This window comes from Phyllopteryx taeniolatus, chromosome 7 (assembly GCF_024500385.1).
Source record: "Phyllopteryx taeniolatus isolate TA_2022b chromosome 7, UOR_Ptae_1.2, whole genome shotgun sequence".
Taxonomy (NCBI): Eukaryota; Metazoa; Chordata; class Actinopteri; order Syngnathiformes; family Syngnathidae; genus Phyllopteryx; species Phyllopteryx taeniolatus.
This window is the reverse complement of record NC_084508.1, coordinates 6,254,941-6,282,423: the sequence shown is the minus strand read 5'-3', so window position 1 is coordinate 6,282,423 and position 27,483 is coordinate 6,254,941. Positions and strand designations below refer to the sequence as shown.

Here is a 27,483-nt window from a genome sequence, read left to right as displayed (position 1 = left end):
GATGGGGCTGGGAGAATATGCAACCGTTGTGCTCCTTCACTTTTGGGAATTTCTCTTCCTCCAGCGCTCCGAGCGCCACTCGAGGGCCACTCGTGCTCCACTCTTGCTGAACTTGTGTTTCTGACAGCGACTCAACGGCCTTTTGTTTTTCCCCAGAGTGGGCCGCCGCTCCCCACTCCTCTCTTTTCATCTCCGGCTGGCCGGTCGGCGGCTCCCCCTTCTCCCAAAAATCTCACGTGTCCGCCTCCCACATCCACGCTCGCATTGTCAAGCTGACCCACCGACACGCCTCATACATCACCGTATTGCATTCATACGAAACATCGAAATACATTGCAAAAGTGATATTTGATGATGGTGTACTGATACTGTATCGTAAAACAGAGGATAATATGTCACAATAGCCATATGGTGTATTGATACAATATTCTTGGGAAGGCGTTATGATCCAGGGCCATCTCGATATTTGATGTTACTGAATTGATAGTGTTGCAAAAAAAAAAAAAAAAAAAAAAAGCGTATACTTTGCAGTATTGATATTTTGACAATATAGGGCTGACAGTAATTAAACGCACAGGTGTCATTCTCGAGCCTAATTATAAACATTTTGTTTTGTCATAAGCAGGCAGGCATGCAAAATACAAAGCTCTCCTTGTCCACATCTTAAATACAACATTTTTTTCCGACGGCAGCCGTCCAGAAGCGTAGTCAAATTTGGGCTCGCAAGTCGCAACACACGCAAAATACGCAAACATAAAATAAACAAAAACAAAATAATAATACAAATCAAATTGACCAGTCGACAGCTTATAAACAACAGCTTGTAAAGTGGGGCACTTGTAAATCAAGTCTAGCACCCGCACTCTTACTACAAAGCCACACTGTTGTAAACACATGCAGAATGTGACTTGGCAAAGTCTTGCTGAAATAAGCAGGGACATCCTTGAAAACGACATTACTTGGATGGCAGCATATGTTGCTGCAAAACCATTGGAATTGGGCTTTGTATATTTATGATCCCTAGTAAGAGCCAATGTTCATTTTTGTAAATTCCTGGTTTATTCCCAATAATTCCTTGATTCCCATAAATTCCCCATTAACTCCCACGGAACACTTCCGTCTGAAAATGAAATGTATTTGATTTTAGAACCCTAATCAAGCTGTCATATGTTTTCATTTTGCCATCACAACACTTGATCAGCATGGAAAGTGAGATTATCCCTGCCTTGCTTGTCCTCCTCTGCCACTCTCCGTCCGTGCAGCTCGGGTTTGAGGGTTCTCCACACGTGTCGGTAGCTGAGAAACAGCAGCCCGCTGACGAGCATCAGGACGGCGGCCACTAAGCCCACCCCGATGGCCGTGCCCACTCCCTGGCTGGCGGGAGCGGCGGGAAGCCCGAAGCGGGGCGGGAAGGGGATGGTGCCGTTGCTCAAAACCGAGCTCATGTTCCACACCAGGGGCACCAGGACGAGCGCCACGGTGAGGACATAGAGCGCCCCCGCCAGGACGAAGGCCGCACGCACTCCGCCGCGATCCTCAATGGAGAAGTAGACCCGCCTGACCGCCTCGACTGCGGCGGCGTTGCCAGCCAGGCCGCCCAGCATGGCCAGCACCACCAGAACCTGCGCCACCCGGATTTCCACCGGGACGAAGCCGTCCGAGACGCCCATGCTCTGGCAGTTCTCCATCTTGGGCAGGGCGTGGCTGTGGAAGCAGGCCCGCCAGATGCCAACCCAGGCCACGCCCGAGGCGATGAGGGCCGTGCGGTTCTCGGGGTCGACGTGCCACAGGCGCCACTCGTCCATGCCCGCCGTGGCCATGATGAGGATCCACGCCAGGCAGCCGGCCAGCAAGCCCACAAACTGCCAATGGGCCGTGTGCGCCAGGAACAGCATGATGCTGATGGTGATGATGAGGAGGTCAAGGGTCAAGGTTCCTCTTCATTCGTCTCCCTAAAGAGAATTTTGGCTCGGAGCACGGGGAAAACTGCATATATGAGTACAAGCAACTTTTCATCAACATTCCGTGTAAGAGCAGTTCTTTAATGCTACATTCTCATTCGCTGACACCCACGTCACTCACCAGGCTAGGCCCACGCCTTTTAAAGCCATACACACTAAAACTCACAGATACTACAGTAGAAAGTGTGGCTGGTGACCCCAAGTGGACAAAATAGTACCAGCACCTCAAAGGCAGGCAACTGTGCTTGATTATGCATCACCAATTTTTATCCGAACACTCAATTAATCGATTAGATGATCGGCAGAAGCCTCGATTCTAAACATATTCGATAGCTGGAGCCCAAGAAAAAAGTGATTTTTTTTTCCTTTTTTGCTCAACACAAAAAAAAAAAAAATGCCAGGTTTTGTTTTTCAATTTTTAGGCACAGTACAAAAATATGAAATGGAAAAAGATGACAATTGCTTTCACTGCAGTTTGTCTGGTGGAAATATTTCCGGTGGTAAAGTGCCTTGGGTGTGCTCATCAGAAGCACTCAGTCAGCATGGAAATGGAGCAAAATTAGGAAACTCTGTAGTCTTGCCCAACACTTGCACACATACCAGGACAACGATAAGTCTCTTCAAATGTGTTTCCTTCATTTGATACCTTTTTCATTAGATGTACTTGATTTTGGCATGTCCCGCACATTGCTTGGCTAACTAGTTTGCAACAAATGGTATTATATCAAAAACAGTTTTGTTTGCTACAATGAGTCATTTTGATCCAGTATGTTCTATTTCCATGATCATATTGACCACTTTGTCCCTTCCACGCCGTCAATATGGTGGAATCCTAAACAGCATTTTGTCTTTCTTGCAGAGTAATGCTTTGTAAATTTCACCATATGCGTGCAGTCGTTGTCAAGCTTCACATGTCCACAAAGTGAAATAATTGAAATAAAAAAAAAATTAAAAAAAACTTTCAGAAATTCCAACAGTATTTGTTAAACAGTACACAGTCGGCTTGCTAACTCGCCACATTCAAACTTGATGCTGCTGTATTAATACCGTACCCTAAAGCATCACAATCTTGATATTATCAATACTGCATCGTAAGGGATCACATTACGATACGAAGCAATATCGATTTTTAATACTGCTGACATTGATACATCGATGTATCAAAAGAGATATCGCAATATTGATACTTACCTCACAATATTGACATTTGATTCTGTCGTATCAATACTGTTTCATGAGAGAGGATACATCGCAATATTGATCTGTGATGCCGCTGTACCGATATTGGATCATAAGAGATAACTTTTTTTTTTTTTTTTTTTTTTTTAAATACTGCTGTACTTATACCATACTGTGAAAAGACTGTCACATTGCAATTTGCAAACATTTGATTCTGGTGTATTGATACTGTATCGCATGAGACGATACGGCGCAATATCAATTTTGATGCTAGTGATTTATACTGTGTCTTAAGCGACGATTCATTGCGGTATCCATTTTTGATGCTGGTGTATCAATACGGATTTGTCTGTATTGGCTCTTATTAGATTGTGGCCCTAATGTTACAGCTATTGTTGAATAGCAGCGCAACACAAACGATATGAACACGTATATGCTTGTTTTGTTACGTATATGATTACATTTACACTTATGACGAATCTTAAGTGGCAATAGTTACCTGTGCAGTTCCATCCAAGGTGAAATTCCCAAATGTTGGCGTCTTGTGAAGAGAAGAATGCTAAAATAAGCTCCTGACGGCAGCGAGCGCGCATTGCAACTGGAAAAGATGTTGGTGTAACTGTCACGCTATCAGCAGCCCGGCAGGGCTTGGCTGAGTTAATGAGTGACGCAGATGAGCTGAACACCTGGAAAAATGCAACACAATAAAAATAATATAAAAAAAACCCCACAAAACACAACAGGAAGGATTTTTTTTGACAGTTGGATTTAATCTTCAAGCAGGTTGGGAATGCTTCTGGTGTGGCAACTAATGTCTGAGTGAAAACGACGCACAGGAGGGCCTTGAAAACAGGGGTGCGAAACGTACAGCCCGTGGGACATGTACCACTTTGCAATTCTAAAAAACTCGGAGGAACTGTTATAAAAAGTCACAGGTGTTCATAACATAGAACAATAAACATTTCTTCAATTTAGCACGGCCTTGGGAGGACGTTGGCGTCAGTGCGGTGGGCGCCGGGCGGCAGGCACTTGTCGCTGAATGTCAAGTGCGTCTCTTGTGTGGCCAAGTGCTCTCTAAATTGTCAACAACAAGGGGGAGGCAGTCACACGGGGATCTCGCTTCAAGGCCACTAACTGTTGACAAAAAAAAAATGAAATGCGTGGCATGAAAAGATGATAAATAGTGGTTATTTCGAGGTCACGTGGCGGCAAAAAAGCGCAAAAAAGTTGTCCGTCTGCTGTGCCAATCCAAAGGCTACAATAAATTACTAAAAAAAATTAAATAAAAAAAAGATACAGTGAACCCCCGGTGTATCGCCGTGTACGTCCTTGCCGTAATGGCTGATTTTGTATTTTTTTTTAAATGGGTTTTTACAGTTGTCTGGCAAATTTGGAGTTGTGTCATGGATTGCAGACACGAACGAAGAATCGTGTCAAAGATACTGTAACGCAGTAAGCTGCAGTAATATTAGTCGTTTTTCACAGAGGATAAAATAATATATGCCTGGGAGTATTGTTATATTGTCTACCTATGTGTCGATCCACCGTTTGTGTTCAAATATCCGTCGCTTAAAGAATTGTAACAGCACCACTATCGATGCTATTCATTAGCCCGTCTATGGCCTTTTGCATTGGGTGTTAGCATTAAGCTAGCGGAAGGCAAAGTTATGCGGTTGTTTTGAATACACAATGTGAAATTCTATTTTGTTTTACGTTGAGTTGGACGGTAACATCCATCCATCCATTTTCGGAGCCGCTCAGCCTTACGAGGGCCGCGGGAGTGCCGGAGCCTATCCCACCTATCATTGGTTAGGAGGCGGGGTTACACCCTGAAGCGGTTGCCAGCCGATCGCAGGGCACACATAAACAAACAACCATTCGCACTCCCCTTCACACCTACGGGCAATTTAGAGTCCTCAGTGAACCTACCATGCATGTTTTTGGGATGTGGGAGGAAACCCACGCAGGCACGGGGAGAACATGCAAACTCCACAAAGGCGGGGCCGGGGATTGAACCCCGGTCCTCAGAACTGTGAGGCAGACGCTCTAACCGGTCGTCCACCGTGCCACCGTACTAAACATTTCAATAAATACAAATTGGGGCACTTGTATCTCAAGGCACCACTGTACAATGTCGACTTCTCTTTTGTTTTACAAAGCCAAAACGTTTTGTATATGTCGTGGGAATTTCCTGTATCATGGGTGGGTCTGCAATGTACCCCTCACGATAAACAGGGGTTCACTGTATTCAACGCAGGTGCCAGGAACAAGCAGCATTTTTCTCAAGGGAGTTCTGCCGGGGCCGACTGGGAAATACTTAAGTCTCTGGCGGCCCCCGGTGGACGCGAGGTGCACTTCGCGCGTCTCAAAAGTCCAAGCGCTGCTCAATGGGCAGACTGTCCAGCAGGCACTTGAGCTGCTCTTCGCCCAGCTTGATTTTGTCCTCCAGCTTGCGCTGCTCAATGATGAGCGCCGACTTCATCTTGACAAAGTGCTCGTAGTCGGCCATGCCGTCCTCGGGCAGGTAACTGGCCAGGATGTCGTAGACGGCCCGTTCGCGACGGTCCAGGTTGTCCTTCAGCTCCTTGGCGTCCTCGTGCTGCCGGATCAGCAGCTTGCGCTTCTCCGTCAGCGTGCGCTGGAGGTAAAAAGGACAAAAAGGTTGGAGGAGATCCATTCCGTGGGACATCGGTCAGGGAGGGGGTTGTGCTAGAGGTGGGAGAGTAAGTCACATGTACTTGCATGTGCAAGTCTTAAGTTAGAGTGGCCAAAGTCAAGCAAGTCCGCACTCAATTTCAATCAAGCCAACTAATTACCAGTATTTGGTTTAATAACCAAGTCATAAGTCAAGTTATGCAATCTTGTCACTTTGCACTGTACTTTAGTTAGTTAGTTAGTTAGTTAGCTGTACTAACGGAATCACAATCGCGTGATTGCTTTTCTGTCCCAAACTAGTCTCCGTACTGTCCACAGCAGCGGTCCTCAACCTTTTTTTTTGCGCCGCGTACCCGTTTCACATAAAGACAGATTTTCGACGAACGGACCGGCATGGAACCAAACAAAACCAAATGAAATATATATATACGCTGAATGTCATTATTGGGAGCTCGGTGTTAAACGACTAATGATTTTTTTGCAAGTCAACTACAACGCGGTGAAAGTCTAGTCAAAAGTCGATTAATCGATGACGCCATTGATATTTTGCGGTCCCCAACCCCAAAACACAATTTGACCGGCAGCCATTGAAACAATTTGTTGTCATTAGTGGCCAAAACTGCGCACGTTTTTTTCGACTTGCTGGCCAGTCGCATATTGTGTTCCACAGCACAGTCTGCTGTAAGATGGGATATCGTCATGTGATTTGTCTATTTTATTTCAGTTCCGGAAAACTTGCTCTCCGTTTGGTCAAATATTTCCGCGTGCTCGTAGCAACCGTACGGAACATCGAAGTGTCACTTTCAGCGTCATAGAAACGTTGCGATGATGTCGGTGAGTGCAAGCGATGATGAATACATTTCTTGGAAGCACAAAGCTGCGCATTGTTGGTAAATGTTATTTTCCTAACAATTTGGCGACGAAGATGAAGAGTTTGACCTAACCCCGCTGCCCTCGCTCCTCGCCACCAGCCCCGAGATACCGCAGGCACGAATCTTTTAAAACTAGCGGCGACGGAGACGGCCGAAGGTAGCCGGGCTAACTGCTATTCGCGCGGACAACCGGTATTTTGTTTTGTACTCTCGTACCCGCACAGACGTGTGCGAACACCTCGCTGGCTGGACATTTCGCTCCTCCGCACAGCGTTATATTCCGGCGACAGAAGCAGACGGCAGAGTCGAAAGTCGTCTGTAAATCGGTCGATTGGAAGAAGAAATTCCAAAAACACGCGATTAGTGTTGAATGCCGACGCGGAGTGATAAAGTCGATTGGCCGACAACTTATCGGGTCAATCAGCTTGCTGATTTTCTAATATAAAGACGCAATAGTTGTCAAGTCATGTAGTTCAAGTCTAAGTCAAGTGGAATCGTTCAATAGTCTCGGCCGAGCATGTCCCGAGTTGTAAAATCCGAGTCACGCGACGCGACGCGACGCGACTCCCCCGCCTCCGGTTTCGTACGTACTCTCTCCTCGGGCGCGGCGTCCTCGTCCAGACCGTTGAGGGCGTTCTCCACCCTGGCCAGGCGGCCCGACAGCGACAGGAGCAGGCTCACCACCTTGTCCAGGTCGCCCGCGAACATGCGGAACTTGTCCAGCTCGTTGGGCTTGCACACCTGCTGGACGCGCGCCTCCACCTCGTCTCCCAGCGCGTTGTTGTCCAGCACGTCCTCCTGCAGGCTCTGGCGGGCCTCGCGCAGGACCTGCAGCTTCTTGCTCAGGCTGTCCATCAGTTCTTGCTGCACCAGATCAAAGGCCTTCAATGTTAAATGACATGGTTTTTTTTTTTTTTTGTCCTACGCCAGACAACCCTTGTAATGTAACTGTTTGACTTTTAGTCCACTACATTTCCTAAACAAAAACGTACTACTACTCCAATAAATTTCCCTTAACATCTTACTCATTACAGAGTAATTTTCCTCTGATAAAACTTAAAGTACTATGGTCGTTTCTGGCTCATTTGACCCCAGTAAAACCTCAAGGTTAAACACGCCGAGCGCGTCCTACCTTCTTGTTGGCCAGATCCATGTCCAGTTCGTCCTCCGAGTCGTCGTAGTCCTCGTTATGCTCCTGCATGTCTTTCATCTTGATGAGAAGCTCGGCTTTGGGGGCCGACGTGCTGTAGTACGCGGAGCTGGTCACCATGGCAACCGCCGCCATACTGTCCTCCTTCTCCCTGAAATTAGATCATCAATTTATCATCACATGATCGTTTTAGTCCATTTTTCCGAAAAACAATCCCTAAATAGCGACTGTGTTCAGCATCAGTCACGCATTCCGGAATCTCGATGTTTATTTTTAGTGAGCTATAGGGTTCACCATATGAAAATCCACTCCTTTTGAATGTGATTTAACTCAACACGCTTCAACAAAATCAGTGTTTGTGCAATACAATATTTGAAACTTGAGAAACTGACAAATAAATCTGTTGAAATGTCAACCATCAAATATTTCTAGAATCGAGTTTTCTACTGATCATCATATCGAATACAAATTGGGTTTGCATTATTGAACAATAAATGTGCCTGCGAGGTGCAAGTATTATTTATGTCCACCAGGGGTCACCATCCACACCTTCTACCGTAGTAGCTGTGACTTTGAATGTGTACGGCTGTACAAAGTTGGGCTGTTGTTAATGTTGAGTGTGTGAATGTGCTTATTACGCGTTTCTGACCTTTCCTCAGCGTGCCGGGCGGCATTGGGGGGTTTGGGGGGCGCTTTCCTGCGCTGGTGAGCTCCTTCCAGCAGCTGCTCGCCCTGTGGAAACAGGCCCTCCATCAGGTCCATGGTAGTCTTCATCTTGCTCTGGTCCAGGATGTCAGCCAGCGACTTGTCCTTGTCCATGATGTCGCGGGCCAGCTCCTCTCTCTTCTGCTCCTCCGACATTCTCGGGGTCGCGTCCGTCTTGGGCTCCTCCCAAGTCACACCGGGTTCGTCGGGTTCTTTCTGCCGGGTGAAAGCGCAGAAGACCGAATCCTGTCCGCCGGCTCCCAAGCTGCCGAGCTTGCTAATATCAGGACCCCCCGTTGCGGCCACAGATGCCTCGTCGGCTCGCGGAAAGGTCCCCGCGTTCTCCTTCTCCGGCATTCCCTCCGAGCGCACGATCCTGACGGGAACTTTCTTCACCACGCTGCTTGGCTTTTCCGTCCCGTTTTCCATCCTGGAATGGAAAAAAAACACGGTGAGAATCGTTTGAGGAGGAGGAAAAACTTTCTGTGGCCACATGCATGCTGATTTTAAATGTCACTGCATGACGGTAGAGTGTTTTTCCATGCCCAGCGACGAGAATATGGAAATGCAGTGCTGGGCTTTATGAAACTGTCCAGTCTGAAGTTCACGACAAAGCAAATACACTGAAACATTTTGCATAATCGGGCATAATTGGGGCATTTTTCCTCTCTCCAAAGTCATCAAAGTCCTTGATTTGGAGGATTTTCCTTAATTTGACAAAATATTTCCCTTATCTGTAGCCCCTTACACACCAGCCAAAAGAAAAAACAAAAACATACATAAAGCAATACATAAAAACAAAAATGCGACGGGCTAAATGCAACTGTATTGTGCCGTACGTCAAAAATATACTGGACCATTTCTGTACTGGATTAAAAAAACAATTTTAAACACGCTCTTCGCATAGCTATAAACTTCATTCTAATGTTTGCTTGTGTTGCATGTTTTCAAAGCTGCACATTTGATTTGTATTCAATTGCGTAATTCTTTTGCGTACCACTAGTGGCACTCATACCACTGGCCTAGAAGATATTATTTTTCAATTTACTACACACATTAAAACCCCTCATGGAGAAATTCAGCAATAAATAATAAAGAATCAATACTACAGTGAACATTTGCCCGCTGGAAGTAGCGAGTGTCAAAATCTGTTCTCTTGGCGAGAACCTTTTCGTGTCCATCTGGAATTGTACAAGTAACTGTACAAGTAACTTTGTCTTCAAGTCATTTGTTTCAGGTCATTTGGCCATAATAGGCTCCCCCAAAACCTGTGAATACGGTATGTCACGAATGCTAAACTGCGAATATGCGGCTTAAGATCAAATTTTGCGGAGGACCCCCATAGAGACTTCAACAGTCAATAAGCTCCTTTGTACTAATAAAGGTCAGAACAACACCTACCCGTTAGAGTCTCGGTCCTGCAGTGAGACAGGAGGCTTGTCGCTGAGTCGCTGCAGGGAAAACTGCGGGGAAGGAGAGCGCCGCGCCTCCATGGCAGCCGGCGTCCGGTAGGAGGAAGCGGGCGCCGGCGTGTGACGCGCTACTGCGCCGACTCGCGCTTTGCCGTCTGCCTTTTTAGCCTCGCCGGTCGGGGCGTGACTTTGGACAAGCGTCGACTCGTCGGGGTTGTCGTCGGGGCATCTGGGCGGGGGAGGCTCGGCGCGCTCCGTGACCCGAGAGCGGCTCGGCTCCGCCGCTCTGCGGTCGACGGCGGCTGTAGTCGTCGTAGAGAAACCGTGTCCCGTCGCCGGAGGAGGTCGCTCGCACTCGGCAGGCTTCTCTCTCACTTTGCAGTCCTCCGGCCGGCTGTGGATGACAACGGAAAAAAAAGCTTTTAATTACACACGGCGCAAACTATCATCTGCAGCCTCCGAGGCCGTCGTCTTCCTCTCGCCAGCAGCCGCTGTGATTAAAAAAACTTTTCTCGTCTCCTCCCTTGACCGGAGCTGCCAGGAATACTTCGGCTCCCACCAAAAGCCTGCGAGAAGGAATAAATAATCCTCCTGAGCGCTTTCAACTCTTAGAAGGAAATGTGTCTGGGTGCGTGGCACACGTGTCACCAGCGGTGGGAAGTAACCGAGTACAAATACTTTATTACTGTACTTGACTTGTTTTCAAAGCGGCGTGCCCCTTTTAGAGCATTCTGACCCGCTCCTTCAAGACCCACGGAATATTGTGTTCTGTGACAACATAAGCGCCAAAGACTCTTCTTTCCCAGAAAAAAAAAGCGTGTCTAGCTTTTTCCGCTCTTTCGTAATCAGCAGCAGAACCCCCAAAAAAGCGGAGAAAATAAGCTTTTTTTCATTTTTGCATTCAAAAATGGAGCGTTGACTTACGAGCGAACCGACCGCAGTTCGTCGAGATACGAGACGTCCCTCTGCCAATGTTTTGCTTTGACTCGCGAGCAAAAATGTGAGCTACGTGGGCAGTGAACTCGCCTCGACGCACTTCACAACAGGCAAGTTGAAGTTTACAGTCAAACTAAACATCAAACCATGAGGATTACACGTGTATTTGAATCAAACACACAACTTCGCCTTTGGAATTTCCACTAGCTCAACGCTGACACAAAAGATACAAAAATATTCTTTATTGTCTACGAAGAATGACTAATATTACCGTGTTGTGAAACTCTTCTTCGTGCGGCTCGCTGACTGTTTTATACCGCCCTCTGATGGCCAAGGCGCTCACATCAGAAGGCGCACAATGTGGGGTTGGAACGAATTAATGGCATTTCCATTCATTTCGCTGGGGAACCATGATTTGAGATACAAATATTATAAGTCATGAGCGTGGTCACAGGTCAAGGCGCCATTGTATTACTTTGGGACTAAAGTACATTGTTTAAAATCAGTACTGCTACTTTCACTAGTCTTTTTTTTTTTTTTTTTTACCATTTATCTGTCCTTCTAAAGTACAGAGTGAATACACGTCTGTGAGTCACCAGACATGCTAACGTCAATCCGTCAGGGCCACGCAGATTCCATTGGCTCGCATGTGAGCGCTTCCACGCAAACTCAATTAGGAAGCACTGAAGTGTACCGACGGCACAGTCACGAGATACAGTTTGGGGCAACTCGCAGACAAACACATGCTGTCCTTCTTTTGCACACACACACACACACACACACCACATAAAATTGCCATATCATAGCCGTAACAAAATATCTTCGCATGGCATCGCACACATTTACACAGAACCTAGCAAAGGCTTCATATGGTGAACCCCCGTTTATTGCGGGGGGATACGTAATTGTTATAACACACCCCACTGTCTGGTTTATAAATGTGTTAACCATCACTGAAACCGAGTTCCGAGCTCGGTCACGGAACAAATTAAAGTCGTATTCTCAGGGCACCGCTGTATTTCTTTTTCGTACAAAGAGAAGAACAAACAAACAAGAAAAGTTGCAGCACTCGCCTGAAAGGACATTTTAGGCCCGTCGTTTCCATTGCGAAGTAAGAGCAAGGGACTTTGCTGTCTCTCAGCAGCCACCTGTAGGCATCTCCTCACTATGCCTGTATCAGTATCAAAAAGTGGGTGGAGCTCTCCTGACAGACACCCTGATGACAATGACCGTTGTCGTGCAAAGACACACAATGAGGGTCGCTCAAGACGAGATACACCCGTGTGTGTGTGTGTGTGTGTCAGGGTGGGGGGGATAGACAAATAACTGGTTCAACGTGCACCGAGGCATCAGGACCATGTGACCAGGACGCCTTCTCAGGGCCTACAGAAGAACCTCTACCGCTCGACACAAAGCGGTACCACGGAGACGCCGCGTGTTGGCACAGCGGTGCCAAAAGGCCGTCGTGCCGCGTTGCCCCCGGCAGATTATTAAGCCATCACTGTTCTTCCGCAAGAGGAGCAATCAACGAGCGACCGTCTGCCATCTTTTTTTTTTTTTACAGATTTTACACGAGTTTGCTTCAACTCTTGGGGGCATCCGAAAACTGAAGATACGACCGACAAAAGCATCATTTCCTTACCAGTGATGATAATGAACAAAGGGAGAAATTGAGAGAAAAAAAGGAAAATTCTGTTCAAATTCGTGACACCAATTTGCACCACACGTGATATGTGCATATTTACAATGGCATGGTAATATGTTCCAATCAGCAACAATAAAGCAGATTACCTTGAGGCAGAGTTGAGTGACCCAGCAGGTTGAACGTCCATCTGGGAATTTTGCTTCTCCGGTGTTATTGCGGGGACATGAGTTGTCTAGGAAAATCAGCAGAATAGTCATTTTTGTTTCAAGGCAGCTCCTGGTAGTTTCTTGGTTGGTAATAAGATGCATGAGAACAAGCATAATTGCAGTCTGCCTGAAGCTGAGGTGTGTCGTGAAGAACAAACATTGATTGCGCTGCAGGTTTGTCTTCAAGAGACTGATGATCCTGACTTTAGAAAAAGTAACCCTTACCTGTCCGTAGAAGTCAGCAGAGGGTGAAGATCGGGACCTCTCGTGGAAACAGGCAGGTTTCACCCTCTCCTCCGAGCCAGGATCCAGAATGTTGTCGGCGGACCGGAATAGTCCAGAGGCCCTCGTCTCTGGAGGTTTCTTCTGGACGTTCCACCTGGCCTCGTACTCGGCAAAGGTGCCTAATCGTTGCTGGTCCAGAAGGGAGTACGTTGGACCACTCTGGGCGCCGTCCCTGCTTCTTGTCCCTTTCAGCGCGGTTTCCGTTTCACCGGGAGAACCTCGGACCGTGGAACTGCTGGGATTGGGGTCAGTCAATTTTCTATTTTGTTGGTCCTGGGAAGAGCTTGTGTTTTCTTCTTCTTCTTCTTCTTCTTCTTGTACTCCGACTTCATGGATTTTGTCCGGTTCAGAGAAGGACCTTCCCTTCTTTTCGGCTGCAAAGCGCTTTCGTCCACCAATGCGCAAAGGCCCAGATTTACTGGCGCCGCCCTCCGACAGTGTCGGAAGAGGAGTGACATCTTTCTTCGCCATCACTGAGGACGGGTAACTGGGTATGGCTTCAGCTGACGGGTGTTCCACCAACACAGGCTCCAGATCTTTCCTCCTAAAGGAAGTAGCTTTAAGCACCCGAGCTTGTGCTTCCTTCAAGTTGTCCTTGTAGGTGTTTGTGAAGGGGCTGTCTGCCAACCTGGGGGTGGAGCTCTGATTAGACTGGTTGTCTTGGTTCTCGTCGGGCAGAGTCGCCGCACTCTTACTCTTCTGCAGCTTGGCTCTCCTCATCTGAATTTCGCTCTTTAGGGTGGTGGCAAAGCGGTCGTTGCGTCGCATCTGTTTGGACTCGACCGTCTCCGCCGGGTTGGCGCCTTTCGAGGTCTCGCCCTTGGCATCCATGGACAACGAATGGAGCATGGGCGTAGCCTTTGGGCAAATGTTCTCGCTGGCCTGGCTGTGGTGTCTCGTATCTTGTTTGAATTCTCTGTGCTGCAGAGGAAGGGACCGCCGTTGCTCAGAGAGTCTGATCGGGGGACAACTTGTGTACGGAGCCTCTTCATGTTGTAAACTTTGTCCCCTCTGGCTCCTGAGGTCGTCACCAGTGGCTTTAGGGGGCACGGTGTCGAGAGCAGAGGTAGCATGGTGTTTGCCGTATCCGTTAGTCTCTCTACCGTTCGAGGAGTACTGCTGTTGTGGAGAAAGATGATATTTTGCTTTGGTGACTACTTGTGGGCTAAGAGAATTTTGCTCATTTCCAATCTGGGCCAAGTTGAGGGTGTCAGAACTTTTCCTGTCGTCCGGTTTCCCCGAAGTAGGCTGACATGTAGTGACACAGTAGTACCGGCTGTGCCCGCTGCTGTCAATAATTGGGTCTTTGGGAGCAATCGCTTGAGATGTGCTTAAATTCCTCCTCAGGTTCTGGCCGGCGGGTTGAGCAGAACCGTTAGTGGGGAGCTCCTGCATGCTGGAGAAGTAGCCCCCGACGTTTAGCGGCTGGGGAGCAGTAGCGGGAAACGCTTGTGCGGGAAAAGTACTTTTGTCGCCATGGTGTCTATGATGTGCGGGATGACCTTGCCGGACATCACAGCTGGAGAGGGAGTGCTGCTTGTTTGAGCTGAATTGCCCGTGAGAGTAAAAACTAGCCTTGTCGTTTTTCGGGGATGGGTTCTGGCCACTGCGATCTTCAACGGAGGGCTTTACTGGGATGCGTGAATTGGGCTCAGGGTTAGCTACGGCGAGCCCTCGCTCCTTGGTGGCTGCAAAACTGTCACTGCGAGCCGGTGGGGGCGGCGGTGGAGGTGAAGGGGAGGAGGTCTTCTTTTTCTCAGGAACGTGCCATACTGGTCCGTAACTCGTTCTACCAGAAGCACAGTGGCGGGAGTCAGCCTGGTCGTCGATTTGGGGGCTGTCGCAGCCTCCCGGCATCTGAGAGTTCGTCAGCCTGTCGTCCTGTTTGACTCCCTCTATCATACTTGGGCCGATCCTGCCATTGATGGGCCTGGCTGCGGCATCCCACTGGCTGACTTTGTACAGGACGTTCTCGGTGGAAGCGGCGTTGCTCTTGGAAAGCGTGAAGTCTGGAGTGCCAGAGCTCGTGGAGAAGGAGCTGTATGCAGAGTCTCGTTTGCCGCCGCCGCCGAGGTGCTCCATACTGTTGTTGGACTTGGCTGGGGACAGCTGACCGGCCAGGTACGGGTGGGGGACGTGCTCAAGGCTGTCCATGCTGCCAAGAGAGCTGAACTGATCGGAAACCCTGCAGAGGTTGGTTTGCTCCCAACCGGAGGAGAGGTCAGTTGATGATGAACTAGAGGTTAAAAACAAATTACAAAATTGAAGTCACATTCGGACAGAAATTCATTATCAACATGTTCCACTTGCTCCGCTCAAGTGTGACATATCATAGCATAGCTGTGTGTTTTTGCAGAAGACCTAATGGCTGTAATTAGCCGAATAAAACATTCCGCTGAGACTGTTGCTTTTCTTGGTGGCGTGGCGGAGGGTAGCATTCTTGGCTGTGGGTTGGCTTTTAAAGTGCCACTGGTGCTCCTTAATCACCAGGAACGTGTCAGTGGAGAGATACCATAATGGTTTGGCTCCCGTAAAACACTAATATGCATTTTATTTTCCGTCCTTTGATAAACTGCTGTAGAAATATACTCTGTGATGTTTTCCAGGTCTTGCAGGCTGCCTGCCACTCTCTACACCGGCACGTGTAGGACTCAAGGCCCACCGCATCATTGTTTTTGTGGCTCACTAAAGCAAATCAAGTTGGTCTACTTCATGTTTATTTCCAAATGGATTTATTCTTTTTCATATAGTCATGAAATCCTATACAAAAAGGTGAATTTTTTTTTATTCCGTTTTTACAGAAATTGCAAGCACCCCCCCCCCCCTCCCCCACAAATCCCTTCGTTAGTTGTTGAAAATATATATAATAATGAAATGGATTGGCAGTTGTGCACACGTATTAATATTATGAGGCACTTATTTCAATGGTCAGAATAACAAAAACTCTCTCCGTCTCCGAAAAGCCTTACCTCGCATCGTACGAGGTGTGCCACACTACCGCCGAGGGTGGAGACGGCTGCGTTTTGGCTGACTCGGACTGGCCTTCGTTGAACTTAGTGGAGTGCCAGGAGTGCGGCCTGCTTATGGGTTCACTGCGCCTGAACACAGAAGAAAACAGAATGCCGAGTCGGTTTAGAGACCTCGGACCAAAAAAAAAAAAAAAACTTGCTTGTCCTAGTTCAGAGGAATGATTCCAGTAACTTGTTGAATGTTGAAATTCTGCTTTTAAGAATAAAGATGAATACAGGCTAAATGTTACCAGCTACCTAGAATCACTTTTCCGCTGCACAGTAACTGCTCGGCTCTACTCGCCTTGGTTTCTGGTTTTCCACTTCACAATGGTACGGTGGGAAACTGCGAAAAACACGCTGCATGAATTCATCAGTCTGAATGAGACGCAAACAAAGAACAATGGAGGGAAACAAGTATTTACGGCTCTGCATTCTCCTTATCCAAGGGGAGAATAAGGGCAAAGCTGCAAAGCGGAGACGTCCACAGCCAATGGAGAGCAATTCTTTACTTCTTGGCATTTGGCCACGATAAGGAAATATATTTGATCCAAGAGGAGACTAAGAGCACAGCGTAAGAACTCAGTTGACTGTGTGGAATTATTTACGTTGACTGCGGCAGTTGGCAGCAAAAAGTGGACATCTTTTATTTTTGGAAACTGTGGAGTCTAACACTGCGGTGTCCTGTCATTTTGTGGATTTGGGAATCTGTAGTTATTCATTGCTAAATGAAGAGCAATATGAAGTTTTATACATTTCATTATAAATTAAGTAAGTTCCTGTTTACACAAAAGATAAGCACTTTTCATTTTGTTCCTTTACTGTTCCCACTGTGAATCAAACCAACCTTAAAACCAAGGTATGAATTGAACCAGGATTTTGGGAGTGCTGTACCTCGTCTAGCAGTGTTTACTAATGAAAAAGCATTTAAAAAAAATAACTGTTGAGATTACTTATTGTGCAGTGGAAAAGGGGCATAATATACTAGCGGGTGTATTAACTATGCTGCATTTTAAAAATGTATCACATCACTGACATCTAGGGTTGGAACCTTTCCATGGGAATTCCTGAATAAACATGGAATTGACAAATTTGAAGGTTTACTCTTAGACTCCCATGGAAATTAAAAACCACTTTGCAATCCTACTGACATCCACACATTCCTTCTCTGATTATTGACGCAGAACATACCCTATGAAGTGGTTCTTTCTGAGATGCGTGTCAGGACAACAGTGACGACATACATCAAATGACAACCAGTAAAACCTGCGTACATGCGCTACATGAGGAATGAGGCTAGCGACAATCCACATGCCGGAGAGGAAGGCTACAAGTCGCTACGGAAAAGGGACAGAAGCAGCGGATAAAATGAAAAAAATAAGATGAATGTGGGAGGAGGTGGGTAGTGGTGGGTATGCGGCGACATGAGGGTTAAGCTACTAATGCTCATTGGATGACGCCACGGAACTGTACCTCATGGAACTTCGCAAAATCTTGGTAAGGAAGCTTCGGGCCACATGCACGTCATTCTCTGAGGGCATTTTGTGAGCTACAATGTCCACCATTTTCATATTCCTGGGCAGCAACGGAAGGAACACACACACGAAGAACTCAGCAACAATTGTGTCGGCGGCATCACGAGACATGGCGTCGCACTTTTTTCGCTCAAACTTTCCCAAAATTCCCAAACTAGGGATGAAGTGGGTTCCGTGACCATACGAGCAACTCAAAACAATTGTATCTCAAATCATCTTCCCCATTCAAATGAATGGAAATTCCAATAAGCCATTCTCGCAACCAACAACAAGCAAAAAAATTGTAACGTGTGTGTGTTTGTTTTTTTTAAACAAGAAAAATAGCACTCAACACTATTGTTCTTTATTAAAACAAAGTAATAACAGAATTGAATAAAGTATAAAACACTTTGGACATTATGATTTCACTCAATAGATTTTGCGGCTGTGCAGCTTGGCCACAAGGGGGCGGTATAATACTTACTGATCTACATGGAGACCGTCGCCACATCGCAGTAAGCTGCAGGAATATCAGTCGTTTGTCACGGAGGATTTAGAATATATGCCCGTGAGTTGTGTTGTTGTGTGCTCTGTCTGAACGTGTTGCTACCGCTTGTGTTCAAATATTCGTTGCTTAAAGGTTTATAATTAACGAAACATCGAGGCGAGTTCCGTTAGCCCGTCTCAGACATTTAGCATTGTGTGTTAGCATTAAGCTAGCGGTCTGTGGTTTCTTAAATATACGTGTAATTAACTGTACAGTAAAACTTCAACGGAGAGTTGAAGAACTCTCTTTTTTGAAGAACTTTTGACTCTCTGCCAAACTGCTGCTTGTGTTTGCTGTCACCATCTAGCGCTCATAACTTAGTTTTTCCTCACAATTCAAGACAACAACAAAAAAAATAAGCTCAGCAACGGTTCGTATTTTGAAAAAATATTGTAAATTGGGTCAGTCATAAGTTGAGGGCGTTTTTTTCATTTAAAAGGATAACCGATCCGATAACAAGAAGGAGCAATGTGTCTATTTACATGACTCGTTCATTTATTGTATATACTTGTGTACTGTATACTGTATCCATCCATCCATTTTCTGTACAGCTTATCCTCACAAGGGTTGCGGGCGTGCCGGAGCCCGTACCAGCTCAAATTATTCTCTCGCATTTTAGACAAAAGTTAAAACACCGTTGACCTCTAAGGGGCATTCATGGATTGGCCACTGACATAAGTTTTGGTCAAATCAACATTACAACATGACAGAAATAATGGGTGCTAACTTACTGTAATTAAATTACTTTATTGCAATTAAATTACTTTAATAAATACTGTTAATGACATGCTTGCTTTAACTTGGACAGGTGTTGTCCAGAGTTTAAGTCAGTTTGACTTATGACATGAAAGCCGATGAGCATAAAATGCTAATTATCGGCCGATACTGATAACACCGATCAGATCGGCGTAAAGTCTATTAAAAACAGATGAATGGCATTTGAAAAGTACAGTGAGAAAATTGTATTTGATATCTAAGTAAATTGAGTTAAGAGCTTGGTCACGGAACAAATTATAAACTTAAGTCAAATTACTACTGTACTTCTACAGAAACAATATTAAGTGTTACAGCTCCCTCTGGTGGCCCTACTGGTGCATAAAATAAGTCCAACTCCCGGAATGCTGATTGACACAGCAAAGATAACATGTATCCACCATGGGACTCGTAATTATGGCAACAGGACATGGATGGAACATATGGTCCGCATGGGAACATGAGCCCAGCGTGGGGGGCTTAGTGATGGGAGAATCTCTTCCACTATCAGATCAGCCACTTCACCCCTTTACGGCAAGCTGTCGTCTGCCTCCCGGTTAGCCTTTCTATCCTCCACCAGCTATTAAACTCAAAGCCTCCAATAACTCGAGTTGGCAGCCAACGACCCGATATGGGTATGGTTTTCCCACGCAGACTATACAGTACAGAAACGTACAATTGGTACCATCTTGCGCTCTTGCTACACGTCTACTCAGTGAACAAACACAGTGCAGCTCAGTCTCTTGCTAGCGAAAACCACGGCTAGCTTGTTGAACAAAATGTACACGTTTAAACAACCTCTCCTGGCGTTTCCGATCAATTCAGAGAAATAAAAAAGAAAAAAATCCCAGTGATGATGCAGACTAATATAAACTGTTACTGTTGCATTTTTCTTCATCATTCATTTCCTAAAAAGAAGACAAACTATTAATGTTGCAATGTCCTAAAAAAAGACGCAATTTATGTTGCACTTTGCTAAAATTAGAAGACTTAAGCTGTTATGTATGTTAAATCTGTTTTATGCTTTGCATTTTGTCCCCTTACTGTCCCTAATTTTAACCCAATTGTGACCTTAAAACCATAAGTACATAAACCTTTTAAAGTACATAAACAATTGTTTTCTGTTGTTATAGAGCGTTTTGCTTGACTGAACTAAAGTTGGCTAAACATATCTTTAAAGAAGTATATTATTTTGCAAGGTTATCTCCAACTTTACCACACTTTTCTACATCATTTAACTTCTGAAAACAACTTTTTAAGTCAGCAATTTGTGTGGTACCACTAATGGTACACAAAGGAATCACTGACTAAATACAGTTCAGTTGTAATTAACGTTTAAGTTCAATATATTTGCATAAAATATTTTAGAACCGATGGTGTGATGAACACTTTTAGGCCTACTACATTTTAATGTCGGTTATCATGTTGGTACTTGGGCAGTTCAGCATTTTTTTTTTTTTTAGGTGGTTCTTGTGTAAAAAGTTTGAGAACCACTGTTTTAAGTGAACACTGGCTTGGTGACTTCTCGGCTTGTTTAGTGTTGGCGTACGCATGTGGTAACTCGTTTCGAGAATGAGAAAGTCATTAAAAGTCCGCATAATGTTGCGATGGTCAAGAATTTCGGACAAAGCTTTCAACTCCGATTAGACTCGGACCCGACAAACAAAAGTGTTGGGTTCAGGGGGTTGTGCGCTTTCGGTCAGCTCAACTAAAGGCCTTAAGTGAGCCAATGACATGGAGGGCCTTCATTCTTGAAAAACCGGTGCATGACTGTTGAAATTTTTTAGTATATACATTTATTTTTTTAAAAAGACATCCAATTTAAAAAATTTGGGACGATTCCGCCCGAGGGGAGAAAAAAAAACAAAAAAACAAAAAAGTCTTTGCGGATTAGAGTTAAAAGCTTATTGGGAAGACAAAGAAAAAGCTAGCGCGGCGGAACTCCCATCTCCGGCGTCTCTGGGGCACTCGCAGGCAGCCACACATGGAGCCGGCCATTGGTATGCAAATCAGCGCGGCTTTATTAGGCCTATCGTCAGGGCTACAGCTGGCCTGGCGCAGATATGCTCAGAAAGTGAATCAGTCAGGACGCAGCGCGATGGGGGCAGGGGCGAACACAATAGTAGGTGTGCACAGGGCTAGAAAATGTCCCAAATGTTTGCATTACATTTTCATGATATTTAATACTATTGTTACATTTGTGCTAAGAAGGAATTTGGTGGGGGGGAAAAAAATGCTTGCTATACAGTGGCGCCTTGAAATTCGAGCGATCCGACAAGCCGTCGTTTGGCAGTTCATTTGCTTTGACTTGCGAGCAAAATTTTGAGATACAACTCCACAACAAAGTTTGGCAGATAGTAAACAATTCTTCAAAAAGGCTTTATTGACAAAGTTTGTCAAAATAAACAAAACATGAACTTTACTAAATTATGTGCATTTCAAACAAGCACAAACACATTGCTTAAACTGGCACGTTTGTTTAGCTTAATGCTAACAAAACATGCAAAATGGCATAGACAGGCTAATGAATAGGATCAGTGTTGCGGTGTTATAACCCCTTAAGCAACGGTTATGTGAACACAAACGGTGGCGCAACACACATAGACAGATACTATAACAATACACACAGCAATGTTTTTAGCCTCTCTGAAAACAACTCATAACTGCATCTTACTTTGAAACGTCTCGATGTTCGTCTGCATTATACGGCCCTCAGGTGTCCAAGATGCACATCAGAAGCAGCAGCACAATGTCCATTGAATTGAAGCAAGAAAATGTGGCAAAAACTGTTCAATTCTTTACATTCTATTTAGTTATGCCATTACTGAACACTTTCATAAAGTGAGATATCACAGAGTACTATTTTTCATATTTAAAACAAAATGTTTTTGGTGAGACTGGAATGGATTAACGGCATTTCCGTTCATTTCAGCAGGGAAAGATGATGTGCGATACGAGTGTTTTGAGTTTGAGTTACCATTTAGCGAGAAACATGAAGTAAACGCACTTTGTTTTCTTTAGTGTTATTATAGTATTTAACAGTCAAAATTATGGGGGGCCGGCTCTGACCACAGGCCTTGAGTTTGACACCAATGTCCTCGAGTGATTCCGACCACTGCAGACATATTCCTTGTGTCACCAACATACTCGGCCAAAAAAGATGATTCTGATTCTGATGGCGTCCCGAAAGGAGTTGCAAAACACGATTGTCACCTCGCAACAGAAATGTGTTAATATTCACAGATATAAGCTCTTCAAAACACACGCTAAAGATTAATTTGGGTTGCAAAGGCTAAGTCTAGTTGATCGTGGCTTAACCTAAATGAAGGGCGACCTCGCAAAACAATCAAGTATTAGGGTCATAAACCAAATACGGGCTAAACTAAAGTTTGCTTTGACTCACCAAACAGGAGGACACACGATCCCAAACACGACAACATCGAGAGCAACTTGGTTAACAAGGTGAGAGCGCATCCATTGTGCCGCCCACAAACTCCGTGATATCTACAACATATTTTGAAGAAAAGAAGTGGAGACTTCCGTTGCGATTAAGGAGTTTCTTACCCTTGGAAGGGGGAGAGAGAGAGAGAGAGAGAGAGAGTGGAAGAAGAACAAGAGGAGGAAGGCGGCTATTGTCCAAGACAGTCCCCTCGCGGAGGTTCTGCAACCCCATTGGCTCAAAAGTGGCTACTATGCTAATGCCGAACTCTTCGCTTAGCGTCCACCCCACCCCCTCACCCCACGTTGTGAGGCGGATGTGCATTTCTCTCATCGCTATGGCAACCGGTTGATCTCCAGGGCGCACCCTACTTCAAGAAAGCCCGGCTAATGAGCTTTGCAAGCACTCGGGGTAACGGCGACAAGGCGGATTCACCGAGCGACGGTTTGGTTTGAAATCATCATATTGCTGTTAGGGCAGCACAGTGGAACAAGTGATTAGCGCGTCGGCCTCGCAATCCTGCGGTTCTAATCTCAGATCCGGCCTCCCTGTGTCTTCTTCTTCTTCTTTCCCTTTGGGCTTGTCCCTTTAGGGGTCGCCGCAGCGCGTCCTCCTTTTCCATGAGAGCCTATCTCCTGCATCCTCCTCTCCAACGCCAACGGCCCTCATGTCTTCCCTCACGACATCCATCAACCTTCTCTTGGCTCTTCCTCTCGTTCTCTTGCCTGGCAGCTCCATTCTCATCATCATCCTTCTACCAATCTACTCACTATTTCTCCTCTGGACGTGTCCAAACCTGTATTATTCTAACATCCTTTTCTCTTCCCATCTACACCATAGTAAAATAATTTCAACCCTGCCCCTAAACTTCTAGCCTGACTGCCTTTCCACCTGGTCTCCTGGACACACAATATATCAACCTTTCTCCTACTCATCATGTCATTCAACTCCAGAGATTTTCCTGTCATAGTCCCAACATTCAAAGTCCCCACATTCAGTTCTAGGCTCCGTGCTTTCCTCTTCTCTTTCTGCCGAAGAACCCGCTTTTCACCTCTTCTTCTTCTTCTTCTTCTTCTTCTTCTTCTTCTTCGACCCACAGTAGCTGAATTTCCAACAGTCCGGTGGCGGACTTTGTTAACCCGGGCCACGAACGCTCACATTTGTTTGGCAAAGTTTTAAGCCGGATGCCCTTCCTGACGCAACCCTGTGCATTTATCCGGGCTTGGGACCGGCCTCCAGTTTGCACTGGCTTGTGCCCCCCATAGGGCTGCATTTCCGGGCTTCCTGTGTGAACTTTTCATATCCTCCACGTGCTTGCCTGGGTTTTCTTCAGGTACTCTGTCAGGGTTGGAGAGACTAATCGACTTTATTACTTCACAATGACCGTGACACTGACTAGTCGCCAATCCCGTGTTTTTGGCTTGAGGAGGCAGTGGGTGCTGAATGAAATTAGTCCGTTACCTTAATCAAATTACATTGCCTTCTATTTCGAAGTCGCAGCTTTGGTAAGTAAGCATGGGCAAAAGACAGGCTCAAGCAGGATTTTGATTTTGAAAGATGAACGACAGCGCCAAATGATTCCACCGCACACGAAGAGGTCCAATTATCTGGCAACACCGCAAATTCCCACAACGCACACCGAGCGAGACAATTTTATTTTATATATATATATATATATATATATATATATTTTTTTTTTTACATCTGGCTGGAAATTAAAGCAGATTACCTCGCTGGTAGGTTAGAGGAGTTTTGGTCTTGATAGTGTTGGGTTTTGGTCAATGAAATCAAAGCAACACCTCCCTTGGTGTAGGTCATTTTTACAGCACCTTACACATACAATTATTTGCCACTTATGGATAAGGTAAAATAAGCCGTTACCTGTTTGAGTAACCTCAGTCCTGTCCGTCTCCTTGCATTCTAAACAAAATGGTCCAATAGATCAAAATAGTAATCAAATTTAAAAATTGGACTGCACTGAGCACACAAAAGGGCTTGCGAGCTCGTCACTAGAATGTCCTCAGCCGAGAAGCAAACAATTTCAAGAAATCCACTTAGGGGTGGAATTCAGCGTAGCACATTCCAAACATGCTGCATGAGCTTATTAAGAAAAAAAAACAAAGCGCAGTAAATGCAAAGCCCCCCTGCCCTCCTTCTGCCCTCGCCTGCTGTGTACATGTGTCCACTAAGCTTTTCCAGGTAGAACTGGATAGTGGACCGAAGCTCGGTTGGAAACAAGTCCTTAAAACGCAACCATGAAACCACTTTGTGTACCACAAATAACAGGAGAAAAATATGTAAGAGAACATGACAAGTGCACTTCTGCAAAAACGCCAGAAGGGGGAAGCCAACCGCTGCAATGCATGACAAGAGCTCACGTTGTAAAGTTTTAATGACTCCCACAGTTGCTTGGCTATGGTGGGAACACCCCCGAGAGAGAGAGGGAAAAGAACGGAGCGAGAGAGTCCAGGCTGCAGGGGTCTGGCTGGTGGACAGTAAAGTCCACTGAAGTAAAGAGCTAAACAGTGAAGCCATCATGGAAAAAAAAAAAAAAAAAAAGAAGGGTAAATGTTACACACCTGCACCAGTTACATGTTTGGGCCTCTGGGGGCAGTGAAACGCATCATCAGATCTTTAGGACAATCCAGTTCCTCAAAAATGCCTATTTCAACAAAACTAGCAAACTATTTTCAGGCATAGCATCATGAGGCTTTTTTGTGCGTCTACCAATCATAGATAGGCCTACCAAATTTCACGTTGGTGAGTGAAACTGGCTGCAGGTTCTGAATTTACAAAATTGGTGCGCTCGGACAAGTTGGTCTTTGAAGGACCCCTTCTCATGGCCAAACGCGCCACCAATCACGAACCAAAACGGAAGACTTCTCGTGTATTTATGGACATTGCCTCTTTTTTGTGGGCCTACTCATGATAGACACACGCACCAAATTTGACGTTGCCGAGTGAAACTTGGCTTTGAGGGCTGAATTTTCCAAACATTACCAAACTATCAGAATGTCCTGTTTTATAGTGTTAGTGAGTCAAGAAGATTTGCCGCCATGGTCCGCCCACACTCAGTGACAGAAACTCGAATGTTTTCCCAATTGACTGTCACCCGTCTATCTAAATTTCATGGTTCAAATTGGGTAGCAATTGGACAAACTTTTCATTACATCGATCTTCAAGCTCTGCATTCATGCCATCCAGCTTGAAGGACAGGCTGGCAGCGTTCCCTCTTGCTACACGTGAAACAGCGAGAGAGCCAGAAACAAAAAAAAGTCAAACACCCGTCCATATAGCTGGGACACTGAGGAAGTTAGAGTAAGCCTGTCATTAACAGTATTTATTAAAGTAATTGAATTGCAATAGAGTAATTTAATTACAGTAAGGTAGCACCCATTATTTCTGTCATGTTGTAATGTCGATTTGACCCAAACCTATGTCAGTGGCCAATCCTTGAATGCCCCTTAGAGGTCATTGGTGTAGAGAATAATTTGAGCTGGGACGGGCTCCAGCAAGCCCGCAACCCCTGTGAGGATAAGCTGTACAGAAAACGGATGGATACAGTACACAAGTATATATAATAAACGAATCGTGTAAAGCCTAGTAATTATCATTAGATTGTATGTAGCCGTTAGTTTTACACAGATCCAACGCTGCTAACCTGTCACATGTACTTAATAGTCCTGCAGAAAGCGTCAATTTGCCATGTCGAGGCATGTGGCGCAGACGCTCCAATGTACACCGCACCTTCATATTTGACGTGTGTGGGTATCTGGGATGGCACTTCACCAACAATCCCTGTTTTGTTACCGCACCGTTTGTAAAGAGGCCGCACCTGCAGTCTGGAGCAGGTTCCGACAGCTTCCTGTTCAACATGATCCCCGAGATAACGAGCACAGCGATGCTACAAAAGGATTCTTTTGAAGTTGGGTTTGCTTTTGGGATCTTACGACTATGGAAGTTAGAAAAATAAATTTTAAAAAAAGAGTGTGTTTTTTTTATTTTTATTTTTTTTTTATTTTCAATGTGTTCAAGAAATATTATGAACAGATTCATGATATTTGATTGGGTATATTTATTCCCCCCCTTTTCTTCAACCTCTCTTTTGAGCCCCACACGGGGCTATATTCCGAATATTATTTGGAGTAGCAGCAACTTGAAATGTACAATTCAATTCAAGCTCCTCCTTTACACCTTGAAGGCCATTCACAAGCTTGCCCACTCCAGACTTGTCTGAGTCTCCTCCTCCGTCATCCACCCGACTGTTCCACCTGCCTGTCTCAGCACCTCGGGGAGCAGAACCTGCAGCCGTTCTGCTCCCCGGCTCTGGAACCCGATGCCACCGGACCTCTGCGGCTCGTTCGCTCTCACCACTGTCAAATCCAAACTCAAAACCCACCCATTTAAGATCGCTCACTCAACTCTAATTGCACTGCGCTGTATTATTTATTTATTTGTTTTAGTTCTTCTGTACATTTCTGTTTTTAATGTTGTTGTATTGATGTACAAAGCTTACACATCGAATTATTATTCTTATTTCTATTATTACTATAAATTAGGGATGTCCCGATCCAACTTTTTCACTTCCGATCCGATACAGCTATTACCTTATAAAAGTCCAGCTCAAGTAACATCACTCAAACAAAGAGCAATAATCAGCAACAGCAGGTATTTATTATTATTTATTAACCAACAGGTTACATATACTAACTGCTGTGCACGTCTTGACCTCTGAGGGGCAGTGTGGTGCACGCAATGAGATACAAAGAAAGTAGAAGTCACGATCGAATATTGTTAATAAAACTCGTTTTTCACAGTTTGAAGAATATACGCCAGAGAGTATCGTTAGATTGCCTGTTTGTATGCGTTTATACAGTGTTTGTGTACATATAGTCATTGTTTTTAGAGATATAAGTGCCGCGATTTTTGTAAACAAAAACGAGGAAAGAAACTAACTCTGTGATGTATCTGAACATTTAATAGGTGTTAAGTCTTTTGTTATGTGTGTGTATCGTTTTAGAATGAACTTCAACTGGAGTGTCAATAAACGACTTTAAGCAAGCAGCATTCACTACTATGTTAGCACTTTAGCAAGTTGTTGATGTGATCGCGTGGGATTTGCATGTCATCCGGGCGCTGCTGGGTAAAAGTGCTGGAGTGGAGCATGGAATAGATTGCTTGTAGAAGACTGGTCAAATGGCACATTTTAGATCCAG

At 45.4% G+C, this 27,483-nt stretch overlaps 2 protein-coding genes across 9 annotated transcripts in view; both read right to left on the bottom strand.

Annotated features, from left to right (window-relative positions):
• cldn34a (claudin 34a) lies at positions 1-3,845 on the bottom strand. Its single transcript, XM_061779031.1, has 2 exons — positions 3,640-3,845; positions 1-1,986 (listed from the first exon to the last, which is right to left on the bottom strand). Exon 2 carries the CDS (start codon positions 1,893-1,895, stop codon positions 1,185-1,187), a length of 711 nt encoding a protein of 236 aa, XP_061635015.1. The 5' UTR covers positions 1,896-1,986; positions 3,640-3,845; the 3' UTR covers positions 1-1,184.
• Positions 3,846-3,887: 42 nt separating this feature from the next.
• shroom2a (shroom family member 2a) overlaps positions 3,888-27,483 on the bottom strand; it is a 39,018-nt gene continuing 15,422 nt past the window's right edge. The window contains exons 1-11 of one of the 8 annotated variants that reach the window (XM_061779026.1): positions 22,232-23,831; positions 17,488-17,589; positions 17,206-17,223; positions 15,976-16,104; positions 12,947-15,242; positions 12,662-12,747; positions 9,924-10,328; positions 8,467-8,952; positions 7,800-7,968; positions 7,259-7,549; positions 3,888-5,778 (exon numbers count right to left, since the gene is read on the bottom strand). In XM_061779026.1, coding sequence (XP_061635010.1) covers positions 5,506-5,778; positions 7,259-7,549; positions 7,800-7,968; positions 8,467-8,952; positions 9,924-10,328; positions 12,662-12,747; positions 12,947-15,242; positions 15,976-16,104; positions 17,206-17,223; positions 17,488-17,589; positions 22,232-22,302 — 4,326 coding nt within the window. In that variant the 5' untranslated portion in view covers positions 22,303-23,831 and the 3' untranslated portion in view covers positions 3,888-5,505. Of the gene's footprint in view, positions 5,779-7,258; positions 7,550-7,799; positions 7,969-8,466; positions 8,953-9,923; positions 10,329-12,661; positions 12,748-12,946; positions 15,243-15,975; positions 16,105-17,205; positions 17,224-17,487; positions 17,590-22,231; positions 23,832-27,483 lie in introns of those variants that run through there. The other 7 variants (XM_061779022.1, XM_061779023.1, XM_061779028.1 and 4 more) reach the window with 7 other exon arrangements.

Bases quoted from the DNA above. Each gene is read 5' to 3' on its own strand.
- cldn34a (XM_061779031.1), bottom strand. From the start codon at position 1,895: ATGCTGTTCCTGGCGCACACGGCCCATTGGCAGTTTGTGGGCTTGCTG.